Source organism: Piliocolobus tephrosceles, chromosome 6 (genome assembly GCF_002776525.5).
Source record: "Piliocolobus tephrosceles isolate RC106 chromosome 6, ASM277652v3, whole genome shotgun sequence".
Lineage (NCBI taxonomy): Eukaryota > Metazoa > Chordata > Mammalia > Primates > Cercopithecidae > Piliocolobus > Piliocolobus tephrosceles.
In genome coordinates this window covers 88937595-88953166 of record NC_045439.1, presented here as the reverse complement: position 1 = coordinate 88953166, position 15572 = coordinate 88937595, and the positions used below count along the sequence as shown (strand labels likewise).

At 51.1% G+C, this 15572-nt stretch overlaps 1 protein-coding gene and 1 pseudogene across 1 annotated transcript; both read right to left on the bottom strand.

Moving 5' to 3' along the window:
- Positions 1-1270: 1270 nt before the first annotated feature.
- LOC113219897 lies at positions 1271-4967 on the bottom strand. The gene is made up of 3 exons (XM_026448053.1): positions 4886-4967; positions 3786-3890; positions 1271-2966 (listed from the first exon to the last, which is right to left on the bottom strand). Exons 1-3 carry the CDS (start codon positions 4965-4967, stop codon positions 2707-2709), a joined length of 447 nt encoding a protein of 148 aa, XP_026303838.1. The 3' UTR covers positions 1271-2706.
- A 7923-nt stretch (positions 4968-12890) lies between these two features.
- The window catches only part of LOC111527197, a 53179-nt pseudogene continuing 50497 nt past the window's right edge, over positions 12891-15572 (bottom strand).

The following is a 15572-nucleotide window of genomic DNA, read 5'->3' as shown; positions in this document are numbered from 1 at the left end:
TTGCAGCGGCCATGGGCTGGGTGTTGGGGTGAAGGTTCGGAGGAGGAACAGCAGTGTGGGGCAGCCCCTGCCAGAAGGCCCCCTGCCATGGCAGCCAGTGGGGGCCAGGGACCTTCAGGGCACTGGAGGGGACAGAGCAGCTCTTTCCTCAGTGACATGAAGGGGGGAAGTGTTAATACAAAAGAGTGGAGGCCACAGTCCTGGAAGGAGGAGTTGGCTCCATCCTGTTCCCCAACTGGAACCAGGCAGAGCTGCCCTCTCTTGCCTTCTGGACACACATCACTTGATTCTAGGCAGGAGAAACTCTGAGAAAGTGTCCCCAGTCCCTTTCCTCCAGGAACTCTCCTGCTCTCACACACACACTGCCCGGCAGCTGCTGACAACTGTCTGGAAACACTAATATACCACCGTGGGTTGCAGCCATGATGGGACCCTAGTGAGGTGCATCTCTCAGGGCAAACTGGACAACACGAGCCTGTCCCTAAAGGCAGCGTCTTAGCCCCAGGACACGGCAGTGTGTGCTGGCATGTTCTAGGGGCCATCAGCTTGGAAAGTAAACCCTGAGGGCAGCTGGTGCCGGCCCACGGGCCCAGCCCCATTCCTGCTGCACCTCCTCAGCAGCCGCCCCCAAGGCTGACAGCTGTCGTTTCCCGATGGGCTGAGGGAGTGGGAGTTTCCAACATTTGATTCGAGCAGACTGCAATGCCCAGCTCACAGGACAACTTCCTGAAGGAGTCAGACCTCAAACTGCTGCTCTCAAAGACAAAGACAATGACAACACCCATTTTTGATGCCTGAAAAGAAGCAAAGGCTCTTGGCTAAATATAGAGGCCAGCCCCTCTACCCAGTGAAACATTAACCAGCTCCACTAAAGACATGAAGCCGGAGCTCAGTCTAGCGTGCGGAAATGCCAGCTTCGCCGTGGCACTGCTAGAAAGTTGACAGCAAAAAATAACAGGAAAAAAGTACTTCTTAAAACTGCATTGCTATTTTGGGAGGCCAAGACGGGTGGATCACGAGGTCAGAAGATCAAGACCATCCTGGCTAACACGTTGAAACCCCGTCTCTACTAAAAAAATACAAAAAACTAGCCGGGTGAGGTGGCAGGCGCCTGTAGTCCCAGCTACTCGAGACGCTGAGGCATGAGAATGGCGTGAACCCGGGAGGCGGAGCTTGTAGTGAACTGAGATCCGGCCACAGCACTCCAGCCTGGGTGACAGAGCGAGACTCCGTCTCAAAAACAAAACAAAACAAAACAAAACAAAACAAAAAAACTGCATTGCTTCAATTCTTAGTCTCAGTGTGTTCGTATCAACAAAGGATGATTTCCAGTTTTTTTCAGGTAATATGAAACATTCCACTGAGACCGTTTTTCTTGTATTTTTATAACACTGTGCCAGAAAACATCCTCTCACATCTACGCATCAGGGATGGTCTAGAGGGATTAAGCAAAAATGAGCTCCTTGCTCAAAGCCTCTTTCCAGCCTTCAGAAAGGCAGTCCTGTGAGTTCCCAGAAACTGCCGTGTCAGAGGCATCAGTGACCCTGTGTCCTGGCAGAGAACAAGGATGCTTCCAGGCAGTGGTGGGGTGGGCACACACCTGGGAGAGCTCACCCAAGCCTGGGCCCCAAGCAAAAACGTTTCCCAGCCCCGGCCACTGGCAGCTGGCCTCCTGCACAACCCAGTCAGGTGGAGGAGACACCAGGAGCACTGGCCATCTCCAAGAAAGCCAAGGTTTTCAACTGTCCAAGAGCATTCATGCTGCAGCTGCACCACTGCCCTGCAAAGCGCCACCAAAAAGATTCCTCCATCCCCTCGACCAAGGCCAGCCCAGGGGTGGGTCTGCTTTGCAATATGCCGGTCCACCGTTGACTTGGAATCCCGAACCGTCGTACTTGGTGAATGATTCCCACAAGTCAAGAAGGACATACCACAGAATCTCACCAAGCCACGCCAGGCACGCGGCAAGCTGGGGACAGAGCAGCCCAGTGATCTGCAAAAGCAGGCTGGCCATGAGAAGTGAGGGTGGGTGTCTGGGCAGCCAGGCCCTCCCCATGCAGGCTGGGAGCCACTGTTGGAAGGGTTGTGTGCGGAAGAGCAAAGGCTATTCTAGAAATGGGGCAAGGCTGGCAGCTTAAAGCCACTGGTGGGAGGTTCACAGGCTTTCTACAGTGGCCATTTCTGAACAAGGGATGTGCCTGCCTTTCTAAGGCAGTCCCTTTTCATACCGACCTTATGCCTGAGGCAGCAACCCTCTGGCCTACAGGTGCCTGAAGCACAGTGGGCATCCTTCACAGCACTGCCATTCAAAACCACACACCACTGCCCACTATGTACAGGAGAGAGAACATGGGGAGACGCCCAGCAAAGCAAGGTTTCAGGGGGTCAGAGCACCGACAGGCTGACGGAGGCTGGAAACAGGCTCTTGCAAATAGCCACTGGTAAGCCTGAGGATCCACCAATCAGGCAGAAAGCATGACTGAGATACGTGTAACCAAAAGCATGGCATGGAAATGGCTGTAAACAGATGAGACCTCCCACCCCTGCCCCCGCACAGTGGGAAATGAGGAAGTGCAGTCTGGCTTTGGACATCTGCCCAGCAGATTCCCAGAGGCCACACATGTTACATTCTGGCTCTTAAGCGTGCTTTCACCCTTTGGCACACTTTGGTTGTGAAGGCAGGAAGAGCAGCGTCCCGGGATCCACTCAGGTATCCTCCTCCTCATCGCTGACCAGCTCACCCTTGTCAGGGCTGGTGTCCCGCTCACGCAGGAAATCCTCACGGATGGCCTCCAGCTCGGTCAGCTCCAGCCGGACCTTCTCCAAGTGGTAGGCGCGTCGGTTCCGGATCTGGCGTAGGGGGAAGGGGTTCAGGTCCCCAAAGGAGATACTGATCAGCTTCCTGGCAGGATGCAGGGGAGAGACAAGAGAATCAGCAGCGCTCACGTGAGTGCTCACACACAGCCCTCACAGGCACAGCAGGTGGCCTGACGCAGGGTGGGAAGAGTGCTGGCCAGGCTAGGGGTCTGACGTAGGGGACGAGGCCCACCTTCTGCAGAGAGGTGACAAGGAACAATGGCCCAGCCAGGGGCAGGTTCAGAATGATGGCCTGGACTCCAGCTCTGCCACATGCTTGCTGTGTGACTGCAATCACCCCCTTTTCTGGCCTCTGATTCCTCATCTGCACACTGGGGATAACAGTAGTGCCACCTCCTAGGGTGTGGGATTACTCGAGTTCCCACACATAAGCGCTGAGAAGAGTGCCCAGCACTTGCATGGTGATGACGGGTGCAGGTGTGTATGCCTCCTCAGGCAGGCACGAGGCCTGGCACTGGGCATGAGTCTGGGACGTCTGTGTCCCAGGACTGATTGACTGGGAATGAACACAGGCCCAGGCAGTCCCGGCGATGACTGTCAGAGCCAGCTGGCAATGTGACAAGTGTCCAGATGCAGTCTACAGAGAAACGTGCAGCTCGTGGGTTTCACATTATCCCCAGGTCAAGGCTCCAATTTACAATAAAAATGTTAAGGTTGTGATCACTTGCTCCTAACCACTGGTCAGTGGCTTAATAAAAATAAAACCAAAAGCTGTCTTGAGGCCTGGCTATGGATTTGTAACACTAAGGGGTCAGCCACGCTGGTCTCTGGGGATCACAAAATAAGCCAGTTCCTCCAACACGGGGCCACCATCTTCCCCTCTCTGGATTCTGCCAGACCTCAGACGCTCTGCATCCAGCAACAGGGGCTCGTTCCTTTCCTGTCGACCAAAGGCCCAACAGACTCACCAGCCCCAGGAAAAGCTGTGATGAAACAGAAATGCCCGAAGGACTTCCTGCCTGTCCCCAGTGGAGCAGGCCATTTGCTCCTGCTGCCGTCAGCCGCCTGCGTTCCTGTCAACCCACGGCGCACACGAGGGCGCAGCCTTCTGTGTTTCCAAACCCCGCTGCCTGGACATGCTTAACTCTCGTCCAGAGGCTCAAGGTCAGAAAGGCCAGCTTTATTTAAATTCCGAATTCCCCAGCGTGTGTTCTAGAACATGGGAGCACCAGAGAACAAGGAATACCTGAGCACAGGGGTCCCCGCATGTGGATTTCTCAGGTTCCACCTCCTGCCTGGCTCTGTGGACCGGGCTGCCAGCCCCACCAGGCGGGAGGAGGCTTCATGTGAACGGGGCACGGGGTCCCCACTCACCAGCACTTTCTCCCCCATAGCTGGCAGCCCACAGCCCCCACAAACCCCAAACCTAGGGCGCCCACCCCTCCTGTGCTGCAGAACATGAGCCCGAAGTGTAATTCTTCATTTGCTCCTCAGTCAGGAGCTGACAGAGGCCTCTGAGCCCAGGCTGGCACCCGGGAAGCCAGACCCCACCTCTGCCTCAGGCCTGGAAGATTCCTCTGGGAGATGAGAAGGCGCCCCGTGGTCAGCTAAATTTTGGAGACGATGCTCAGCACCTTGAAAGGCTCCCAGAAGTCCTGCTGCAGAATCTGGTTCAATCCTGTTTAATCCCCGTCTCCTGAATGCAGCTGACCACACAACTCCCTCCCTGTGTTTCTGAAGGCCACTCACTGTGCTGCAGGACTGGCCTCCTTGTAACCTCTAGTCTGGGGAGCTCATTAAAACACTGAGGCTGCAGCCCATAGGCGGGTTATGGGCCCCTGCAGTCTTGATAACATCAGGGAGCCTGCTGCCATGCCTGGGCACCCTTTAAAACACCTGTTGGTCTGGCGACCCCACTTTCTAAAGCAAGCTGCGGGGGAGACCATATCATGAGCCGTTCACAAGGAGGTGCTGCAGGATCATGCAAGGCCCAGCAGTGTGGGAGGGGCCAGGTCGACCTGCGGTGCCAGGGAAGGGGCGGGCACTTGCCAGAGCCATGCCCACTCACCTCCACTCCTCCTGGCAGCGCCTGGGACCCAGTACAGAACTGAGGGCAGCGGCGCTCCCAACACAGCCCTAGCTGTCGGCATGGGTGAGCTCACTCCGTGTCACTCTCAGGAATCCTGACCCAACACGAGATGAACAGAAATTCTCCAGGCTCACCCCAGGACTCAGAATCAAACTTTCCCCAGCAAATATGATTCTCATATCCTTCCTCATTTGGCAGAAATCAGGACACTGTTGTGGCTATTAGTAAGCCTGAAACTATTACAAACCCACTCCCCAATAAAAGACCCTAAAATAGTGATGACCTCCTGGAAGCCTGGCATGGCCTCAGCCAGCACCTCAGCTCCCAGTGTCCAAATCGGCTGTCAGCGTCAGAGCAGCCAACAGCTGTGGTCCAGGGCATGAGGGTGGCCTAGAACAGGCAATGACTGTGTGGCCAGGGAGGGTTCCTGAACACTTGGCTGCCCAGGCCATAAACCCAGGGCTCTTCCAAGTCAAGGATTGCTTGAGCCCAGGAGTTCGAGACCAGTCTGGGCAACATAGTGAGACTTGGTCTCTATGCAAAAATTTTAAAACTAGCTGGGCTTGGTGGTGGCATGTGCCCGTAGTCCTAGCTACTTGACAGGCTGATGTTGGAGGATCACTTTGACCCCAGGAGTTTGAGGCTGCAGGGAGTGGTGATATCACCCACTGTACTCCAGCCTGGCGATGGAACAATATCCTAGCTCCAAAAAAAAATTTTTTTTTTTTGAGACGGAGTCTCAGTCTGTCACCCAGGCTGGAGTGCAGTAGCTGGATCTCAGCTCACTGCAAGCTCCGCCTCCCGGGTTTACGCCATTCTCCTGCCTCAGCCTCCCGAGTAGCTGGGACTACAGGCGCCCGCCACCTCGCCCAGCTAGTTTTTTGTATTTTTTAGTAGAGACGGGGTTTCACCGTGTAGGCCAGGATGGTCTCGATCTCCTGACCTCGTGATCCACCCGTCTCGGCCTCCCAAAGTGCTGGGATTACAGGCTTGAGCCACCGCGCCCGGCCAAAAATTTTTTAAAAACTGAGTAGACAGGTGTCCTGGTGGCATGATAGGTCCTGGGTCCCCTTCCACGTCTGTGATCTTGGACAGGTGACTTTTCCTCTGGACCTCAGTGTCCCCATCTGAGTGGGAAAAGGTGGTTGGGAGGCAGATCTTCGAGTTGAAGCAGTGTAGAAGCCACGTCTGAAAAGCCATACTTGGGGCTCCAAGTCCAGCACACAGTCCTAGCAGGGCCCAGCGGGGCAGCCAGGGTGGCACAGGCATCAGGTTCCAACCTCCTTCCCTCTTTGCCCACTCTCAGACCAAAGAGCTCATCTTCTCAGAGCTGCTGGCCAACCTGTACTAGCATGGGGATGAGAACACGCTGATGGAGGAGTCAGCAGAGCAGGCACAGCTGGACGATGAGATGCTGCACATGTACCACGTGCTGATGGAGGTGCCCAGCATCATCGGTGACATCAACACGACCACTGTCAGCACACCCATGGGGGCTGGTGGATGACTCCTGGTTGCAGGTGCAGAGCATCCCGGCCAGATGCAGGTAGCAGGTCCGGCCCCCATTGGCCCCAAAGTCCCCCAGCCTCCATGACTGAGCCTGGGGGCTCTTGAAACAGGCTCCATGCCCAAGCTTTCAGATGTGGGTGCTCTCTGGAGCCATCAGAGAGGGCAGAGAGCTCATGGTTCATGGTGTAGGGGCTGGGAGCTTGGAAGGGGTTGTGCGTGGGGATGGACTCTGAGGTGGCCAGAGGCCTAGGAACATCATCCTGGGCACACCGTACCTGTCATGCAGTCTGAGTCATGCTGCCAGGGCAGGGCATCCAGCTCCCAGCCTGGGAGTTCCGAGAGCCGGATCCACTGCAGAGCAGGGGTGATAGTCAGGGTCCCACCTCCTCTATTTGTTGGCAATCCAGTGGCGATCTAGGTGAGCGTCCCACACACATGGTCATCCCACAACACACTCTACAGGCCAGGCAGGGACACACAGCCCCCTTCCCTCCCTCCCAGGTGCCATCATAGCTGCCAGTGTGTGACCAAAGGCAGGGTCCCTGGCCCCCAGTGAAGCACTACCACTGGCCAGCGGGCTCACACACCTTGGCCTGTTGTTCCTAGAGGTCACCTGTGCTATTCAGCCAATGGGACCACAGTGCCAGCTGAGCTCTGCCTAGCGAGCCCACCTGCCTTTCCTGCCATGGACTCTCCCTCTTCTGCTTTTCCCAGTAGGAAGGGCGCAGCCTCACCTATGCAACCTGCAGCACCCTATCAACCAGTTGAGGCTCCCCTCGTAGATTTATAAGTCTATGGCCAGTGGCATCTGGCTACCTGCCCTCCCTGCCTTCCCCAGGCTCCCTTCAGAGGGCCCTGGTCTTGCTGACCACCCAGAGGGGCCTCTGGTGCTCACTCCAGCCATCCATCCCTTATAGCTTCACCATTTTGGTTCAAGCAGTGTTTCTTATCAGGCCAGTTGGCTGTTGGGTGGGGCTCCCCAAGCAAGAGGTGGCCCTGGGCCAGTGGGTTGGAAGACAGGGTGACCAGAGAAGAGAGAAGCCCGAGGGGCCTGAGCATTGAACTATGATAGGTGCACTGCCTGGGTCCCGTGAGAGAGGTCAGCGTGTGTGGGCTGGGGAGGGCCGCCACAGCCCCCAGGCACCACCTGTGAAGCTCTGGCTCCTCCCTCCATCTTCCTCCCCTTTCCCTTCCAGCCCCTCTTTTCTAGGAACCTTGCCACACCCACACCTGCGCCTCCCCTCCCCAGCCCTCCCACAGCTGCTGTGGCTCGCCCATGCTCTGCACTTGCCTCACCAGCTCTGGCTTTTCTTTAACCTGTTTTCTCTCTGCTTCCCTCCAACTCCCAGCTGAATGGGTCAGGCAAGTCCATCCCATCCTGAGAGCCCCAGGTCCCCCTTCAATTTCTAAACAGATCCTCCTCTTCTGGGAGGCCTCCCTTTCCAAGCCTGCCTGGGCAGGTGTCCTGTGACTTGACAGTGGCTCCCCAGCCCAAAGCCAGCCCCCTTCATCTTCATCTGTGACTTAGTCTGTTGTAGTGCTGAGCTGACACATCCAGGTGTGACCGTTGTTGAAAACTTGTGCTCCCTCTGTGGTATGCCCTGCCCTGTTCTATAAATAGCTCTAAATACTCATATATATATACATCTACACATGGCCAACCGCTTCACCTCTAGCGCTGGGAATCAGTCACTGTGCTGTCGTTGTGGAGTCTTATGGCCCCACAAGAGAAAGCTGTGCTTTGACATTGCCCTTCCAAAGAGCGCCACCTCCAGTGAGCCTTCCTGTCATGCCCGGCCTGTGGACAGCCAGCTTCCGCCATCCCTCCCACCCCCCACCAAGCATGCGGGTGCAGTGCAGGCAGCCGTGTGGCCTGACAGTCTCTACCAGTCCTGCTGTCCCTCAGCTGAGAATCAAATCCATTTCTGGATGACAGGGAATGTATCCTCTGCTGGCTGTGTTCTCTGTGGAGCTCAGGGGAGGGAAAAGGCCAAGCCATTTCTAGGGTGCTGTTGGGAGTGGTGAAAAGGCCACACCCTTTCCAAGTGACACTTCCTGGAAAGCCCCTGGAGCTTAGCTGGCTCTTATCCTGTGAAGCTGGCTGTGGCCACTAGGGGGCAGGGCCATGAACTCAGCCTGGAGGAGCCTGCGGGGCACCTGTCATTCTGGAGGGACAGACAGAACGGGCCACCCAGTGCAGATAGGCGAGAGGGGCAGGGGGGCTGAAGGGAAGATGCCTGGGGTGGATGGAAGTCAGTGTCCTTGGGTGCTGGTATCTGCCTTCCTAGCCACCGCTACATCAGGCTTCTGAGCCTGTTGGCTGTCAGGGCCTCACTGTGCCCCATAGGTGCCATGGCAGCCCCCGTGGAATCCACCAGGTGTCACCAGACAGCATATAAGGCCTGGAAGGTCCCCAACAGCTGAGCTGGACATGCTCAGACACTCTGGGGCTCCTCGTTCAGTGGCACAAACTCCAGGACCCAGTGAGGGAAACAGGAACCCAGCGGGCTGAACAGTATGGCTAAATCCATTTATTCCAAAATGAAAAGCAAAATAAACAGGAGTCGCATCACTAGGGAGCCACAACCCCATCCCCACCTCCTTCCTCTGTCCTGTGCTATCAATAAATAAGTTTCCCAGCCATAAATAATGATTAGAACCTCCTCCTCATATGCCAGCTCCAACCTCCACTAGGTATGATACAGGAGCAGCCCTACCCCCCGGAATATACAAAATGTTACACAGATACTATATGCACACTGGGGAAGGGGGGCCACCCCAGCAGCCGGTGCCCTCGCCTGCTCTACACTTAGCCCCACTGTCCCACCTCAGCTGCCTCTCTGAATAAGAAGATGGGAGCCCCCCGAGGGAAAAGTTGCTTTGGTGAGAATAGGGAGGCCATCAGGACTCCTTCAAACAAACCAACTCCACCAGCCTCTGGCTCCAAATTTAACAAACATCACCATCCAGAAATTTCAGCACTCAGCCCTGGTCAAGATGGCAAAGGGTCTGTTTGTCTCCCTCCATTAGATGGAGTCTTGTCTTGCTACCCTAATGGTAAAGGGGTGACTGGGAAGGGGTGGTTGGTACATGGTGGGGTGAAGACTCTAGCCTCACTTCTTCAGGCTTATGCTGACAGGGGCTTGCTTTTATTTATTTTTATTTTTATCCCATGACTTTTTTAAAAATCTCCTAACTTCTTATAACTTTAAAAAAAAACTTTTCATAAAACTTTTTCTACTTTTTTGGCCACTTTTCCACAGCACTTTTTTATCCCATAACTGTTTCATCCCACAACTGTCTTAAATTCCCATAACTTCTTTTTAGTTTCTGTTCTTTTAATAAACACACTTGCATAGTTACAATTTTGTAAAAATAAAAGCTGGTTATCTCATGCCAAGCATGCCCAGCATTTGCACAGTCTCAATACCTTTAATACCATAGTTTTCAAGACACACAAAATTTACGGCAAAAACAGCACTTTGCAACAATTTCCCAATTTATTACATTACAGTAGCATCACAGTAGCAGTCAATAATTCCAGTTTACACAAAAGTTTTTCAGTATTTCCATTATACATTCTGTTGACAGGAATTCATAAATTGGTAAAAGTCATTCTAAGAAAACTCAGCAAATAAAGCTTTGCATTGGAATTGGCATTTCTTTCTCTACTTTTCCTTCCCCCAGGTTCTTTGCTTTAAACTACAGTATTCATATGTTAAGATGTTTTAACTTATTTTAAAACATTAACATAGCAGTTACATTTTTGAATAGTTATATAATTTTAAAGTGACTCTGTAAGATAAAGTTTTAGAGAAGTATTATGGATAGGGCTGATTTACATTTTCACATTTTCTAAAAATCAGCTTTGGTTTTAGAACTGATTTTTTTTTTTTTTTTTTCATTTCTGGAAAACCTGTCAGGTTTAATCAGATACTTTAAAAATAATGACCATATATTGCAATCTTTAAATAGGTATTTTGATTCTTTACTTCCTACAGAAATTCAATTTTATTCAGTTGAACTCACATTTAAAAATTCTGTATTTCTGATGAACTCTAACCTTCTAATGTTGCCTTCTAAGCAGATTGAAAGCTGCCTTATACTGAATGAGGAAGAGAACAAATACTTGGCTGAATGAGGTATTGCAAAGATTGCATGCGCTTTGAAGACTTAAGTTATTGTCATAGGATTTCCATTCTTTCTAGCTTTTTCTGAAACATATGACAAAATACCTACACAAAGTGGTATTTCAGTTAATATAGTACATTTATTTTCCAGACTGACATTCAGCTTAAATATGCCAGTATGTGATTTAATCCATGACCACATTATTGTCAGATTGGTTACAGCTGCTAAACACTATCTGACGGTCATTCCTAGTCATTTATATTTATCAGTGTAAAAGTGAAGTGATTTGAACTATAAAAATTCCTTTAAATAATTTATCAATGTATTAGGTATGATACAATGTATTAGGTATGATACCAGTTTCAGAATGATAAAGAAAAACTGTTAGACCAAACAAGGTGGCTAATAACAGTGGCACGATTTCTAGCCCGAGGGTTTAAAATGGACTTAAAGTAACTGTCTTTCAAGTGAACTCAAATAATGCAAAAGTGGCAAGTTCACAAAATAGAAGGCAAGAACAGGACCTTAAGTCCATTTTAAACACTCAGGCTAGAAATCGTACTACTGTTAATTAGCCGCATTATTTGGTCTAACAGTTTTTCTTTATCATTCTGAAACTGAGTTTATCTAATACATTGATAAATTCATACAATTTGAAAGAGTCAGTTGAAGTCACAAGGACCCAATATTTGCACTCTTTCAGTGAATGTAGGCAAATCTGTTATTCCATCTGTAAAATCATATTATTGCTCGCCTATTAATGTCGTATTTATAAAAGTATCATGAGGATGTCAAATGCTAAAAATGGAGATGATCTAGTAACTAGAATTGCCCACCCCAGGGAGCGCACATGCATCTCTCCCTACATCCTAATACTGTGACGTATTTTCAAACATAGACATTAGAACTTCATGAAGTTTTAACTGTTGATTCTTTCCCAAGAATCATAAAGTTATGATTTAGGTAATGTATGACTGAAATAATTCATTCATCATGTATAGGCACATTAACATAAATGTGGCACAAAATATGCCTCTAACTGAAACCGAGAGGTATAAAAACATATTTCACTCTTTGTAAAGAACTTTGTGAGGAAATATAACTCTGTGATTGTATAGACACTTTTACTCATAATACTGTGACATTCACCAACAGTAGATTGTACTGCAGTTTGTAAACATTTTAAGTTGCATAAACTTCACCTTGATTTTCAAATGTAGTATAATACTGTCCACTAAAACTCCTTTTTGTTTCAACTAAGTACTGTCACATATATTGGTTTATAGTAATGGTTGTTATTATTTTTAAAGTGTTTTCCATTCAAGGAAAAGAAGTAAATTCCTATTTCAGAGTAACCAATGTGGTTGAAGTATAGGTATTAGCCAGAGAGGTCTAGATGGTAAAATCAATCTTCTAACCTCAAGGAAGCTCCATGAACATAGAAGAATGCCAGGTATCACTCAAATTCATTCTTGACCAGAGCCTGTATGCCTGTTCCAGGGATATTTAAACTCTGAAAGGATTTCTTATGATATTTACTAAATACATTAAGAAGAATGTCAACCAGTGCCCTTTTGTGTACTGGGACATGTAGTCATGTGATTAAAACGGGTAACATGAACTCTGACTTTAAAATGTATTATAGATATAAATGCTCTAAGCTAGAAAAGGTTTTCTGCATCCACAGTCAATGATGGGAGCCTTTCATTCCTTGGAAAGAATCTCTTTTTAGGTCATTGAGAAAGAGTCCAACTGCTGCAGCTCATGCTGCAATATCTTCATGAGCCCAGAGCACATACAAATCCTAAGGGAACTACCATAGTACAGTGCTCATTCCCCGCACCAGAACAAATGAAACACACTCTATCCTGCACAGACCTGCGAGAGCAGGCCACTTTCCTCTTCTGTGAGATTTAAAAAGCTCCCCAAAATGTTATTACTCCCATCCCCAATACACAGAAAATAGGGGAAAGGCTGTTTCCGGTTCTCGGCCTTTAAACAACTCTAAATGTCAGTACTCACAGTGGCATATTACAAAGTAAGAAACAGTGCGCGCTTGAGGGCAAACCACATATTGAGCTAATGAAGAGCTCACTGTGATTAGGATTTGATCAAACATCATAGCAGAACATAAGCAGATTTTATCTGAATTCTGTAATGAATATACAGGCTGCAATAACATTCAAAAAGCATGGCAGCCTATTCCAAACCAGTTAGGATAGTTTTGTACAGATAGTGGGTCTTTGTGTGTTTGAACTCCCACCATGTAAGCGCAAACTCGATATGTGAGCTAATGACCTACAATTATCAAATTAAAACCAAAAATGCTAAAGGATGCCAGAGTGAACTCAGGGAAAGACCCACTCTCCCTTAACTTTTCACAAAGAAATTTAAACTGTAAATTAGAAACATAAATAAACACGAGGGGCTCTAACATTCCAATGAAGTAGATGAATTGTGTAGGGGATTAACCCCATAACTTTTTTTTTTTTTTATTTCTTGACCAGCTCTTAGATGGTGATGATGTTTATATCCCTGTTCTTGGCTGCCCGGTAAAAGAATGGCACACAGGGTTTGGTGGCCAAGCCTGGGTGCTCCTGGGTGTCCTGCATTACAGGAAGCAGCTGCAGGATCTTCTGTGCAGTGGGGTTGTCACGGGGAGAACCCACCCTGGCCTCTCCTGGTGCAGGCTCCACGCTGTCGGCCAGGCTCTCCTCATAAAAATCTTCAGAGAGAGGGAGGCGGGGGTCTGAGCACAGTGTGAGCCTCCCCTGTCCCTACCTGTCCACCCCGCCTGAGGGCTTTACTCACCACCCTGCTCATGGGCAGCCCCAAGTTCCTGGGGGGCTGGGGCCCCTGGAGCGGGCTCATCAACAGGGTTCTGGGCAGCAGGGAGGAATTCGTCATGCCCCTCATGGTCACCCACAAGCGGCAACACCAGCTCCTGCAGCTTCTGCAGCTTCACCTGAAGGGAGGAGTGCTCAGCTCCCACATCAGAGCCTGTGCTCACACCCACCACCACCCCTGCAGAAATGTTTCATGCCCCATGTTCATCTCCTCCTCATTCTGGTCCAGACTGTTGACCTCCTCCTCCTGGTGCCGCCTGTTTGGCGCTGCCCCTTGGCTCCCATATATGGTGATGTACTCTCTTACAAGAGGACAGGGCTTAGACTCTGGGGCCCCTCCAACAGCCCTGCAGCTCCCCGTATCTATGCCGTGGCCTCCCGCTCACTCATGCCATCTGTTGCTCCACAGAGTTGGATAAATCCAAGCTCTAGGTTCTCCACCTGCTCCTTCCCATTCGCCTTCTCCTTTGGGAGGTCCATAAAGCTGCTCTGGAGTCAAAATAATGGGGTCACATCTCGGGAGTGACCTGTCCTGCCCCACCCCCACTTTTCTTGGCCCATGCCAGGACTCACTCACTTTCACCTTCTTCATGGCCTCCTTCAGGGCCCAGTGGCTCTCCCCCCACACACAAACTCACCCCCAGTCCCTGGGGCCGGGGCCTCTGCCTCTGGCTCCTTCCAGGCCGAGGCCACCAGATGAGCCAGGTGCAGGCAGCACAGCCTTCACACCTTCCATTGCCCACATAGCCGTGCCTGCTCCTCCTGGAAACTGGCTCCAGCAGAGTTGAAAAATGCCACTTGAAGGCAAGAGGTGAGTATTCTTGTAGGGGCATACACAGAACAAATGGGGCAGGGAGGTGGAACACAGCCCCTTCCCTTGGGGCCTCAGAGAGTGCACCTGTTGGTCACCAGTGAAATGATGTCTGACCACTGGCTCCTGGAAGGGGTGAAGGTCCAGAGAAATCAGAAGGTGGGGAAACCAAGAGCATAAGGGGGTCTGGGAGGGACCACAGAGGAAGGTGGCAAAGTGGGGGCAGGGAAAGTCAGTCTCACCATGGCCTCCTGGCTCTCCAGGTCCTCTGGGATGCTCGGCATGGACCGAGGCACCCCCTCCTCCTCAGTGTCCAGATGTCTTCCTCCATCTCCTGTGGGGAGGTGGCCAGAGGGGTCCTCAGACAACCCAACTAGGGAGGTACTGCGGGCCCACCTCTGTCCCCACCCTCACTGTGTGACCCTGAGACAGCCCCTCCCCAGAGGGGAATGAGCTGCTGTTCTTTATTTTTCCTTTTAAAAACCAAGATCTTGCCATATTGCCCAGGCACAGTCCTGCTACTTGTGGGTGTGGGAGTTTTGACCTGCTCCCTTTCTGATCTGGGCCAGTTCATTCATCCTTAGGCAACCCAGTGGCTCCCTGCTCCCAGGAGGTCATCATATTGATGCCAAACTTAGTGTAGACACCCCTTTGGCATAACAACCAGCTGTTCTAAAGGTCTCTTCCAACCCCTCAATTTTATGCTGACAGTCCCCCCTTCCTCCTGGGTCTCTCTCCTCTTCCTCTGAGTGGTCTCCTGTACCTTCTCCAGGGAGAGCCATGAGACTGAACTGGGTCTCTAGCTGTTGATTCTCCTGGATGGCAGCTTTTAGGTGCTCCTAAGGGGATGGAAAACAGAGTGAGAAGGCACGGAGGCTGCCAGGTCATTCCCGTCCTCAGCGACTCCCTCTCCTGGGTCTCCTGCAACTTTCGGCAGGCCATCTCAGCCACCGCTTTGCCCTGAGCTTCCTACTGCTGCAGCTGGTCCACGAGCTGGGTCTGCAGCAGTAACTGCCTGTGCGGCGCCTCCTTCTTCGGGGTCAGCTGCTGATAGGTGACCACGTACTGCTGCAGGTGACCCAGGTACTAGTCTCACTGCTGCTGCTGCAGACTCTGAGACTCTTGGCTCTTCAGCTGTATCTTCAGGAAGACCCTGGGCATGAGGGCATGTGGTGGTTGGCTTCAGATTCTGGGCCCATTAATAGGGTAGCAAGGGCACTGTGGGACTCTGTCACCTGCCGGGGACCCTGGCCCCTTGCTCCAGGCCTAAGAGACTTCCCCCCTTGCCTAGAACCCCATGTCCCCTTTCCCAGCCTCAAATCTCATGTCCTTTTTCCCACCATTTAAACTGTAGACCACAGACTGGTGG